This window comes from Cyprinodon variegatus, unplaced genomic scaffold (assembly GCF_000732505.1).
Source record: "Cyprinodon variegatus isolate N-32 unplaced genomic scaffold, C_variegatus-1.0 Scaffold129, whole genome shotgun sequence".
In the NCBI taxonomy this organism is placed as follows: domain Eukaryota; kingdom Metazoa; phylum Chordata; class Actinopteri; order Cyprinodontiformes; family Cyprinodontidae; genus Cyprinodon; species Cyprinodon variegatus.
Genome location: NW_015150582.1, coordinates 213084 through 226922, shown reverse-complemented (window position 1 = coordinate 226922; position 13839 = coordinate 213084). Strand labels below are relative to the sequence as shown.

General features: G+C 36.0%; 1 protein-coding gene across 1 annotated transcript in view; it reads right to left on the bottom strand.

Annotated features, from left to right (window-relative positions):
* The window catches only part of LOC107085612 (sodium-dependent neutral amino acid transporter SLC6A17-like), a 23805-nt gene extending 10575 nt beyond the window's left edge, over positions 1–13230 (bottom strand). The window contains exons 1-4 of the mRNA XM_015376055.1: positions 13106–13230; positions 6067–6539; positions 2304–2461; positions 1321–1333 (exon numbers count right to left, since the gene is read on the bottom strand). Coding sequence (XP_015231541.1) covers positions 1321–1333; positions 2304–2461; positions 6067–6349 — 454 coding nt within the window. The 5' untranslated portion in view covers positions 6350–6539; positions 13106–13230. The remainder of the gene's footprint in view (positions 1–1320; positions 1334–2303; positions 2462–6066; positions 6540–13105) is intronic.
* Positions 13231–13839: the final 609 nt, after the last annotated feature.

The window sequence follows — 13839 nt, the reverse complement described above, 5'->3', positions numbered from 1 at the left end:
TAGATAGATAGATAGATAGATAGATAGATGATAGATAGATAGGTAGATAGATAGATAGATAGATAGATACATAGATAGATAGATAGATAGATAGATAGATAGATAGATAGATAGATAGATAGATAGATAGATAGATAGATAGATATTCAGTTTTGCCCTGCAGAAAAACATCTGTTTAATGCAAGGCCTGCATTCTAATGAGGCAGGGTATTTTGTGAATGTCCCATGCTGCTGCCAGTCTTCCTTGCAGTCTTTCCAACAAGGACATCCAGACTCCAAATAAGGTTGAAGCAAGCATGAATAATTAAAGTATTTTCTTTTCAGCTGTGATCTTCTCTGTGGTATTTATAGAGCTACTTCTCTGCCAGTCGTGCAGCTCTGAATAAAGGCTGCCTTGCATTCTCAAACACATAAATGAAAAACCACATCTGAAAGATTCACACGTGTACAAACACATGCAGAATATGCATGCGGCTACCGTTGGCTTTGTCTTGAATACCTGTGCAAGGTGTTGGTATTCTGTCTGCTGGATTTATGTTTCAATTAGCTGGAGTCTTTCTATTTCATTCGAGTAGCTTGTCAGGAATTCACTGGTTTGCTTACTGTTTTAATCAAGCAGAGACTTGTAAAGATATTGATATTACACAAATTTCTTTACGTAATTTGATACATGGTTGTGGATTCACTGCATCAATTCACTGTGATACCAGTACATCTTTATTCAAGCAACCCATTAAAACCCATTAACAGTTACTCTTAATATCCTAACTGATGCTTATAGAGCGAGATGTAGCTTTTTCTAAATTTGTTTAAACATCCACTCACAAGAAGACTTCATGCAGAGTTTAAATTTTAAAAATTACTTTCAGTTGCAGAATAATAGATTTGGGCTTCTTTTTTAACTGCTCTATAATCCTTCCAGGACTGATGGCATAGCTGTTTGCTCCAGATAAGCAAACAGCTGAAACTTCAGCTTTTACTGAGCTGCTCCCACATGCGGCTGATCTGTAATTAAGGGATTTCAATTGCAGTGCACTGACCCTTGCAGGTTTTTTTCTGCTTAGTTTGAGTTTTTTTCCTCTGTTCTGCACGGCTGGATACTGTGATAGGGAACACCTGGGGAACTGGCGAGTCCCCTCAAATGTCAAAGATGAACTCTCAGCTAGCTGCTCTTTACTGCTTAAAAATCTTTTACATCATTTTAGGTTTTTTTCTATGCATCTGTAAGTTTTTTTTTTGTTTATTTTTAGATTAACCTGCGAAGATTCTCAGTGACTTGCCTGAATGAAAGCACTTATAGGTATATAAATAAAGGCACACCTTGAGCACACTCCTAGTACAATATTGATAAAAGAAATTAGCCCAAGTATCTAAAAGGGAATGGTCATTTCGCGCTTGCCCACAGTTTCCAGATGCCAAATAAAGCCAATTTTATCCCAAGTATAATAGGGATTGGAAAGTAGATGACTTCCACAGAGGAATATGGTTTGGTGCATCATACAAATAAAACCTGAAGCTCTTGATGATACTGGCTGAAGTTGGTACTGTGAGAGTCTCGTTATAAACAACAACGCTATCTCAGCAAAGATTTGGGCTGAAAAACTACCAAGCATGGAAAAAAACAACAACTTCTAAATCAATAATAAAAAAAAAAACTCTCCAAATATGCACTGGGACACATACACTTTTTAAAGGAACTTTGTTCTGTGGACTGAGAAAACTAAAACTGAAGTTTGGGAAATAAGATAAGGATGCTCTGATATCAGTCCTGCTTTTAACTAAACAAAAGAAATTTGTTTGAATTCTTGATTCTATTCAGTTGAATTGAATCTAATTTAATTGCATAAAGTAATGCTGAATAAAATCCATCGGTCAAATATCAAACAGTTCAACAACATCAAAAAGGCGGTTAAATCTTTAGATGATATATTAAAAAGAGTGAAAGAAGCTTCCAATTATTGCACTAAAGTTTGTTTTAGTTTTTTGCAAAATAAGTAATCACAATATACCATGTAATATGCTGTTGCTTATCTTACTTAATTTCCAAAGAACAAAGTATTAGGTTATGCTATTGCAAAAAGCCTGCAGAGCAGTCATCTTTCTTTTTAGCTGACTGTGGGTATTACTTGTGTAGGAAATGGGCATGTTCATTTATCAAACAGACAGAGCTTTCTCCTGTTATAGTTTCCATGTTGAACATCTAGTATTTTGTTTCTCTGTAGGATCTGAGAGCTGTGCTCATTAACATTAGCAACCTCAGAATGGAGATAATTTCTAATGAAAGGGATAATTAGCAGAGGTACCATCAGACTTGACATCCCTATTCCACCCAGCCGGGGACAGACATAATTCCAAACTCCGATACTCCCACGTCTGATCTTCTGACCCACAGCCAGCTCCAAGAAGAAGAGCGGGATACCGATGATGAGGAGGAGGATGAAATATGGAACCAAATATGCACCTGAAAAAGAAAATGAAAGAATTATGAGTTGCAGAAGAGAACATACTCATCGGTTTCCTGGTTTGCTTGAATTAATCAAGTTTACAGATTTTTGAGGCGCTTCTCTGGCTGCCATTTTGGCCAATTAACCATTCAGTAAAAACAGAACTGTCAGGTGGAAAAGGCCTGTTTTTGATATGATAGTAGGAGCATCTTAACCCTTGGTTTAGTTTGACAGTTTTCTTTTATAATTTGATGCTAAAGTTACAATATTTGCTAAAACATTTACTTGACTTTCATGTTTAGTTTGATTCAACATTTCTCTGCTTTCTTCCATTCTGTTATTATATTTACTGTACATGTTGTTTTGCACCTGACTCCTAAACAAACAAGGGAATTTAAACAGGCCAAAGAATGGGGATGTTGCTGCTAATCCAAATGAGAAAACAAGATTTTTCTAGTTGAAAGGATTCAGATTTCATATTTTGACACACCACTAGTAAACTTTTTTTTTTTTTTTTACTAATATGAATTGTATGGTCCTGTTTTGTTTGTTGAAGAAAAAGTAAAAATAAAGTATATCTGTCACAGTACAGTAAGCCGTGCCTTAAAGGTATAGTGGAGGATGTTCTTTTTCTGCGTGCATCATCAAAATAAGTGGTCACCATTCTGGTGATATTTCACGTAAGGCCGTCCTATGGGCTCATCCCCATTTTCACCTACATGTGGTGAGTCTGACGTAGTGGAATAATTGCATATCTTATTTTGGAAAGTAAGCTTGTATGAGGGATGCAAACAGCAACTTTTAAACAGAGCGTGCTTGAAGAGAAATGGGCTGGTGCATGCTCTCACACTCGTTTAATAGACTTTCCCTCTCGGGAGGGGGTACAGGGTTGTGCATGTGCATTTTTTTTAAGTGGAGAGGGCGGGTCTTTTCAAAAATTTGTGAAAATCCTCCACTTTATCTTTAAAGAAAACACACCTTCCAATTCAGTGGTTTGATATAAAACAACATACATAACAACAAGCATAACCTGATGAACATTGAAAGGTAATGTGTATAGCACTGATCATGTCTTTGTTGTGGCACCTGTTAGCAGGTTGCATATGCTAGGAGCAGTTGGATAAGTATCAGGTTGATTAATGCATGTGGGGTTCTCAAAAGTAGTCCTTAGTGGGAAAAGTAATAAAAACGTTAACATCAAATCCAAGATGATAGATTTTCTCTAATATCAGTTCAACTTTGATAATGTTCACATTCTGACTTAATCCAACAGGATATCACAGTTTTTTCCCCAGGGTTTATCCCGGATATTAAAGCTTAAAGTGGGCAAAAGTGTTCCAATAATACATCAAAAGCAAAATATGCATCTGCTGACACACATAACTCTTGGAGGGCGATGTTTAAAGACAAGAAGAAAGAAAAACCAGGATCTTTAATCCTCTTCAGTTGATCACACTTCATCACATTGAATTTAGGATAGGGCTGCCTCCTACAGATAATGATTTATAAAGCAATACAAGTCAAGCATGAAGACAAAAAATGGGTGATATTTTGAAAAAGGAAAGCATGACCAGACCAGGGATGGACTCAAAAAGCGATAACTCTAAGGCAAACTGCTCTTTAATGTGTTAGTAATTGACTCCCAGAGAGTAAATTACACGTGAAAAATGGCTGCAGTCCAAGACTCTCAAACAGACCAGTCGGGGGGAACTGCAGGAAATAAATTGAGCCTATAGGCAATAAACTGCTTGTAGACATAGTTAATCAGGCATAGGTAGCAGAGCTTAAAATGGCAGAATGATAGGAACATCAGCTGGCTGGTTTATTGTAACAAGATGTTTCTTCTGATAGTAAAAGTACATCATTCATTCCGTCCATTACATGTATGCAACCCTGGCAAAAATAAGGCCTCATCCCTATAAAGTTACACCGATACATTTCCTCCAGCTTCTGTCTGTTTACAGGAGCCTAGGTTCAGTTCGGTCTGGCCTGCTAGTTGTAGTAATCAATAGTGAGGCTATATTTAGACTTTTCAACACAATACAGCTGCTCTCTTGGCAATTCTGTTCTGAATGAGAGAGATGTGCAGCTTTTGATGGCTGTGCTCTGAGGACTGCTAAGGGGAACTGCTGAAGTACTTTTTTCAGCTTGACAGACGAACAAAGTAGCTGGTAGCGTATCTATCCTTTAGAAACCCAAACAAACAGCATAAAGACACAGAAATTTGCTGTTAGAGTTGGTGGGATTGCCTCATTTGATTTATGCATAGATTAAAGAATAGCTAACATCTACCAAAACCAACATTACTGTTTTTCTCAGTTGTTTTGGGGGTATTTTTCAGTTCACTATTTAAATATGTATAACTCTTAATGTAGATTTTAAAACACTTAGTACAAACTAAGGTTTATAACCTGCAAAAATGTCTCCCTTGCACAGAATTCAGTTCCATTCAATGCAATTTAAAAATAACGATTATCCCAAAGGGAAATTAAATGTCACAGAATATGTCAGTGTCATCATATGAAAAGTGCTGACACCGTTTTGTCATGTTTTCATTATGACCTTTTATACTGCAGTTGTTTTCTAATGCAAAAAGGTCAGAGCTTGGTGTTAAATGAATATACTCTAGACAGCGCTGTATTCTCTTTAATGCTATATGAAACTAGAAATTACTGTATTTATCATTTTATGTAACTGCGTACAAGATACTTAATAATTGTGTTTTTATATTTTTATTTTTGCAATTGCTTTGATACATTTCTTCATACAGAAATGTGATTTGCAAATCAGGTCGCAGAAATTCCAAATAGGATTTCAGGTTCTCTAAAGAAAGGCTCTCCTTGGCAAAATGTTGTTCTGCAAAACAAAACTCCTAAATTATCCCTCAGAACAAGTTTTTATTTTTTATTTTTTTATCAAAACAACCAAACTCTGATCAGGTGACTAAATGCTCAGCTTCATTAATATCACACAGCAGCTCTGCTCTGAGGAACTGCTGTTCTCACAGATTTAGTGCTGTGAGCATTTAGGGGTCATACTTTACACTAATGAATGAACAGATTGTTGATGTTTTTGCTGCCAGAATCTTGACCGTTTTTATATTGAAACTGAACAATATGGCCTAGATTAAATATTTGAATATAAATATAGCATAACATTTGCATTTTATTTGTTTACTTTATTTTATTTTGTACTGGACCTTTTATTTTTACACAAGTCCTTGGTTACTGTGATGTGCTGAAAACCTCAAGTGGTGTATAAACTCTAATTTGTCAACTGTTTAAAAAAAAATTACAGTAGAACAATTTGACATAAAAAAAATCAACTAAACTAAATGTAACTGAGTTGAACCGGATAAAAATGTAAAAAAAAAGTTGACTGACCTAAACGAAACTCAATAGAACAAAGAATGATAATGAACCAAACTGGCTTTTAATGGATTTTGTTTGAATTAAGTTAAGCTAAACAAATTTAAATTTGATTAAACTGAGTAAAATAATAAAGAACTGAAAATAGTAAAGAATTGTAAATAAATGTATTAAAATAACCTGAACTGAATTTTACTGAATACCAAAGAATTAGATTGATCGATTATTTGCTCATGGAACATTTTCCTGCTCACCTCCTCCGTTCTTTTGGCAAAGGTATGGGAAGCGCCAGACATTTCCGAGGCCCACAGAGAAGCCAACCTGGGCCAGGATGTACTGCAGCTTGCTGTTCCACGCTGGCCGGCCATCATTCTCAGGCACTTCTATCCCAGGGACCTTCTTTCCCACAGCTGCTCCCACATTCAGGGAGCTGCTCTTATAATCAAGAGGCTCCTCGTGGGCGAGCAGGTCAGCCACAGACTCTGTGACATGTTCATGGCTCTGCTCACGCTGTATCACCTTGCTGTTCTTAGGCATCAGGGAGGCTGGGGGGTCTGGGGAGGGGGAGGGGATGGAGAGAGAAAAAAAAAACGAAGGATAGAGAGGCAGAAACTAAGAGGGGGAGAACAATTACTGACAGAAGAGGAGCGAGGAGAAGAGATGAACGATGCAGCTATGAGGAGGATCCTGAAGACCAGCAGCTGGACCCCACTTCTTGGATTTAGTTCTGCATTCAGAAAATACAAAAACTTCAAATCAAAACTAGGAATAAATCAATCTACAGCAGAAATAATTTCCTTTTTTACATTCTAATTCTTATGCAAAACGATTTCAAGAATGAACTTTACTTTTATGTTTATTTCACCTTAAGGCTTCCTTTAAAGAGCACTTCAAGTCTGAAGAGTTGTGAAAACATTATATGAATTGATTTCATCAAGATTCTTCCTTTCTTATGTAACAGTTTTTTTCTCCTAAAGTTTCCAATCCTGAAAATTGTTCAGTTTTATTTCCCTGCTTTGGGAAGCTTAGCTTCAGCGATGCTTTTTTTTCTCCCTGTAAATCCTCTAATCCTCTAAAGCACTGCAGTAACATCCATCCCGACCCCTTTTTAAGGGAACAGTTGCTTTCATACAAATGTTTGGAGGAGGTAAACATGATGCGTTGGATGCAGAAGCATCGCATGTGTTTTCCTGACCCACATCGCATGCCCCTCTGTCTAATTTCTTTTTTTTTGATAAGCTTCTTCTCTGTTTAAAAAGGAACAAACCTGGCACAAAACTGCAAACATGGGGATGTTTCATCAAAAGAAAAAATGAAGATAAATATATATTGACATGGACTTAAAGACTGATTCTGCACCTAACATGTCAACAATACCCACTGACCTCGTGTTAATCAATATAGAGAGTTTTAACAGAACACACAGCGGATGATCAATTTTTAATATTCAACATTAAAGTGAATGCTTTATAAATCTTTGAATGTGTTTTAGGTTATTCATTCAGTGAAGGATAACCCAGCAGAGGTCTGAATTTGCTTCAATTAGTAACAAGTAGTTTAATCCAGTTTATATCTAGCTTAATGTATTTAAATTTTCAACTTATAAACTTAATTAAATTACATGTATGTATGTAGTACATGTATGTATGTAGATGCATATATTTACATATATATGTTTGTGTATATATATGTATATAATTGTGTATTGGATAAAAAAATATAGAAGTTTAACAGGAAGGTTAATCTAATTAAGTTAATTTAAGTGCAATTAGAGGGAGAGGGAGTATGAAAAATAAATTTTACTTCTTCATCCTTTTCAGACAATTTACATTAATTAATGTCATTTCTCTGGCTGTATATACCGACAGGTTTATTTGGTGGAGGGTTTTGTTTCTATTAAGTTCAGGTGAATTTAGTCCGTTTGGAAATTACTGTAGGGTTTGATTTGGTTGATGTTAACTAGTCTCTTTTGTGTGTATTTGGTTGATTCATTTATTGTTGTTTTGTCAAATTGTCTGAAATAAATTCCTAATAATATTCATTCATTCATTCATTCATTCATTCATTCATTCATTTATTCATTCATTCAAATACTCTTTCAATTGGGCAAACTTAGTTAAATTACTTGCTATCAACTGAAGTGATGCATTTTATTTTTATAATTTAGACAAACACAATCTAGAATTATTTGATTGAAATGTAGAAATGATCGTATGATTTAGCATCATTGGCAAAAGTGTTTCTCAGCAATATTTGTAACAGTAGCAGAAACCTATTCTTAATGAGTGAGTGTAGAAATGAGAAAACAGTAGACTTTAACTGATTAAAAATCCTATCTCCTCCTGTGACGTTCCTAATAGTTTCCCCTCTAGGAAGCAACCAATGACGCCTACAACATATAAGTTCTTCAATAAAATAACAAGCTAATAAGTTAAAACAACGCAAAATAGAAATAAATAATACATTTTATGATGGTCCTAACTCAACAAACTTTTTGATCTGTAACTTTATGGAGGGTGACGAGTGTTACAACACAATAAATAAATGACTACCATAAATAAATATCTATTTAAATCTGTCATCAATTATTTAAAACTGGAAATAAATACAGATTTTTTTTAAAACAACACAAGTATATAAATGATATCTGCCTCAATTAAATATATTGTTTTAATTTTATAAACATAAGTAATTCAGTATTCAATAAATTGTTTCCCATTACTACGCTGAAGCACATCATTAATTAATTTAAACTGTCACATGTTCATCAAAGTGGAGGAGGAGGGACTAGGGCCACTTATATAAAAACTCTGACGTATGATTGGGTGCTTCTCACTAATAATATTAATCTTTTAGAGACCAAGCTACAGATATAGAGGGTGGAACTGTATTTGCAGCACCCAATGTGTTGTACATAAATGGCATCACATTCAAGAACAGTATTTACATCTCTTCCAGCAAAGAAAATTGGCTTTAGAGTAAAAGAAAATCAGAAAGAAGTTGTCTTATCCCTCTCAGTGAAAAGCAGTCAATCAGATGTCAGGATTGCCACGGAGACGCTCCAAGTCTCAGGGTGGGGTACACCCTGGACAGGTCACCAGTACATTGCAGTGCAACACAGAGACAAACAGGAAAAAACAACCATTCACACACACACTCACACCTAAGGAGAATTTACAGAAACCAATTAACCTAACAGTCATGTTTTTGGACTGTGGGAGGAAGCCGGAGTACCCAGAGAGAACCCATGCATGCTCAGGGAGAAAATGCAGGAATCGAACCGGGGTATATAGTTAACATCGTTAACTATATATTTATTAGATACATTCTGTACTTATTCCAAGTTTTAATAAATTAAAGACACATTTAAACAATTATTTCCCAACTAATTTATTTGCTGTATTGTGGCACTTGTCAGTCTTTATATAATTGTAACCATTTACCCTATTGTGGAAAAGGCAAGTTATTTATTTTTCGTTGATATTTTAATTCATTCATTTTATTTTTTTGTTAAGTTTGTTAGAATGTTTCTAAATTTATTAAACATTTATTTATTTATTTTTAGTAGTTGATCATTCAGATCAAGATAGTAAAAAGTCTGTACAGAGATTAATTTCAACCATTTTTAATTTTCAGCTTCACAACCATATTTGGGGCTAATCACCTGAATAAGTCAACAGGAGGAAGGAAAACGAGGCAGTAGCTTTACTTTCTGGACCTGGATTATCAACCTCTGTTTAATCTTAATATGGCTTCTCTCCTCTTCTTCCATTTGTTTAAAAGAAAGACCTGAAATATCCCACAAACTTTCTCAACCAAAAAGGAAGCTACATATGTACAATAAGTTATTCTTTAGAAAAACAGATTTCCCTTTCCCCATGAGAAGATGAGCTGCTGATGTAATAATCCACTAGCCAGTAATCCTGTGTGCATTAACTATAAATCCCCTCCTCCCCTGTGCTGCTTCTCTGACTTGTCACTTATTCTCACTCTACAGTATGCAAGATCGTAATATGAGCCACTGCTGGATCATCCTGCCAGCTCCAGGAACACATCACACAGAAGCAGTAATCCTGCTGGAAAATAAAACAAATCGACCCAGAGAGTAGATGAACTCAGCTAATGATGGAAGTTGATGCCTTTGAGCCGTACAGGAAAAAATGCCTGCTTATTGTTCCCCTTTTTGATAGGGTTAGGGTTAGCTTTTTAAATAGTTTTGGTGTTTTTCAGGCTAAAGCCACAAACTTGAGTGTATGTAATTGATATGTGGAAGGAAAATTATACGGTTTTCCAACCTTTTCATGATTTAAGCTAAACTCTTGTGGGTTTCCTTATGATAGTTGAACCTTTTTAAGCCTTGCAGTCTCCAAGTTTTTTTCCCCAACATTACCTATGTATTATAGTCATAAATTAGGACCTCAGAGTAGAACATTTCAACAGATATGGCCCAGAAGGTCAGAACTCTTGAGCAGAAAAGTTGGGGCAACAGGACCAAACCTGACTTCTGCATTCAAAATGAATGCTACTCACACCAACAGTAGTCAAGCTTCCTACTATGACTAATTGTAGCAGTTCTTTCTTTTTTATGAGCTATTTAATCAGTCTTACACATTCTACTTTTCGCTCTTTATAACAATATGTTTCCACACTGTTTATATGCACGCAGTAAAGCAGAGATCAATGTTGTTTTCATTGTTAAGGTTGGCAGTAAATTGAGAATATGGACGTCCACAGATACAGTAGGAAACTGGAACCCTTTCAGTTGCAGATCACTCCGACTTTCTTGTTCCGAGTTAAATTTAAAGCACCATAGGCTCTATTTTTTTTTACATAAACACTAACAAACTACCTCACTCCTGCTGAAAAATGAAAAATCATCAAGAAGCCAACACTATGTTACTCCTCCCTATGAATACTGTTGTGTTCATAGGGATCGATAGCATTTATTTCCCCAACTCTATCACAGAGGTCGGATTTAAAGAGTGAATAGTAAGATCTGTCCCATCACCTGGTTCTACCTTCTTGTTTTATTTCAAAATCCTCCAAAGGTGTCACTTATTTCATACAAAATGCAACAAACCTGGCTATAATTACTTTACAGCTCTGTCACTGGCCTCTCTGACATGTTCATCTGTCTTAATGAGGTTGTTTGTTCCCTGATGTTGTCGATAAACCTGTGAAGCCTTCAGAGAAAAGCTGGATTAATACAGAGACTAAAACAGCTTCACTTTATTAATATTATAGTCTTATTGCGGGTAATTGGCTGCATTGGATTTTAATTTAGTGGTCTCATTTTTTCCCCTTCCACTTAACATTTATGCACCATCTTGTGACTCACATAAGATCTCACTTGAATAAATCAAAGTTATGAAACATGTTGAAAGGATAGGCATTTTTCTAAAGTCATTCGGGATCTTTATGTTTTGTATGTTTCTAGTTGTGCAGCTCATTTGCTTGAAAGACAATGAAATCAGTTTATCTAGCATGAAATGATCTGCTGTTGGGAGTTTGTTTTTGTAAACTATAAGGTGAATGTGTTTATTCCTCATCATTAAACACAGTAATTATTTCTCCTTTATGCCAACATTACAGCTGGTGACCAGTGCCTTGAGGCAAAGATAATAGATTGAGAGAAAAGTGTTCATCTTATCCAAATGTTTATTCACATATCAATAACAAGCTGCAAGATAAGAGATAATTCAGGTCAGATCAATTCAGATCAAAGGTTCTGAAACTCGACCTGTTGCTATAATAAATATATAAGGACAGGAATTGTGATTGTTTAATGTTTCTTCTAACTAATTTTATCCATAACGTATAGAGAGGAAGAATATTTCACTACCTTACTCCCTTTATCTCTATTTCCAGAACCCCCCACTGGAAGTTAAGCTTGGAAACTTTAACAGAAATCATATAATTTTTGAGAAATTAATTTTAATAAACTGGGAAGTAGGGAAAATCAAAACAAATGATAAAATATCTAAACTTAGATATACACATTTTATTTTGTCATTGGCAGACATCCATGCTATAAACAACTTATACTCACAGATTTATCAAATAATTTATTCAAACCTAACCTCAAACCAACAGACTTAAGCGTGGCCTAGTTTTCCACTTTTTGAAATCGTCCTTCTATGCTTGTAGGGGGCGTGGCCTCAGTACCCTGCAGTGTGCTTAGTTCATAGTTGAGATATGAAGCTTAAGCGTAAATTCAATCTGAAAGACTACTCATTGATGCTGATTCACAGCATCAAAGTCTTCTGCTGGGGCCCGTGCGCCAAATAACTTATTTTGTTTATATCTTCATCTGCTTCTGTCTCCTTAAACCCCAGTCGCATCAGCAGATGGCCGCTCACACTGAGCCTGGTTCTGCTATAGGTTTCTTCTTGTTAAAAGGAAGTTTTCCTCTCCTCTGTTGCTACATGCATGCTCAATGTGAGGAATTGCAGAGAGTCAACGAGTCCTCGCAATCATCTGGTTTTCCTTAGATAAAAATATTTTGAAGAATATGATTGTGTTACCTGTATAAATAAATGCAATATTTTCTATTTGCAACTTTTCCTTGTGTGAGTCTATTCAGGTTGAAATAACATTGATAACTTAAGTGTATGCCCATTACATTTGATTGATTTTCTCAATATCATACTTGCCTGTCTTCTGCATCCAGGATTCAACATTTGTTCTTTTTATCTCTCATAATCCCTGTTAACATCAATTTCTCTCATTTCATAAAGTTTCCAAATTTAAATGTTCCTTGAATTTTGCAACTCCCCTTGTGACTATTTCAAAACCGGTTGACATTAATTATTTACTCATTTCATGACTGAAGTGCTCTTTCAAGCAGAGAAACTCTGGGTCATCATCTGCCTCATCATCATATGTCTTGGAAAATCTCTTAATATAGCCAGGCATCATCTCTAAAATACACCAAAAACTGTTCAAGATCTAAGCAGACTCCTGACTGACCTTAAAAGCATCACACTGAGCAGAGCAGCTCACACATGTTCTGATGAGGGTGATATGTTTGCCTCTGCCCCTCATGAGGGATGCAACGACTTCTAAACACACCCAAGGTCAAGCATGAGTATTTCCTGACCTCTGTTTAAAACAGGAACATTTCCCACTAATAAAGACGCACAGATGTAAACAACTTATTAACATTTAAGAAATTAAAGTTATGTTATATTGTAAGGAGGGACAGAAGAAGATTACAAATACAGCGAAAATGCATCCCAAACTTCTGCAGGAAAACTACCAACATGGTGCAATTTTCAAATCAGCCCTGCTCACCTTTTGTCTTTTGCAGCGACGTCCTCCGTTTCTAATGGACGCGGTTTCTTGATAATACGAGGAGAAATAAATGGGCATATCCACCTAGCAGCTTACGTGCGGGCTTGTGGTCCAGACGAAGCGCGCACAGGACTCGGGGGACGGATGGAGCATCACATGATGAGCATCTGAACATCTGACAGGAGGGGAGGAGAGTCCGGAGCGCACCGTGACGCACGGAGAGCCGCTCCTCATCACCAGCGCGCACTGTTACCTGCAGCTGTGCAGCGCAGCTTATCCGGAGACAGGACTGCTGATGGAACTGCTGGATTAAGGAAAGGAAGGGAGACTTTTTTATTTTTTGATTAATGAATCTGCTGTGAAAAAAAAAAGAAACAAACTTTTTATACATGATCACAATCTATAGTTTAGTTTAAAGCAGAATTGGGTTTCATGCCTTGATTTCTTATTTATTTATTTTTTTCGTTCGTTTTTTAAATTTTCTTTTTTCTTTGTCTTAATTCAATTAAATGCTATTATATTAATTGTGTTTATATTGCACCAATTCACAACAGTCATGTCATCAAGGGACTTTACACAGACAAATACAGTCGGATTGGTTAAAAGTTTCTATAGAGGAAAACCAGGTGATTGCATCCAGTCATTGACTTGCAAGACATGCTCCTCCTGGATCACAAGGTTTTCTTGCATTCTGTAGAAATCCTTCACACAGAGAATGCATGCAGCGACAGTTG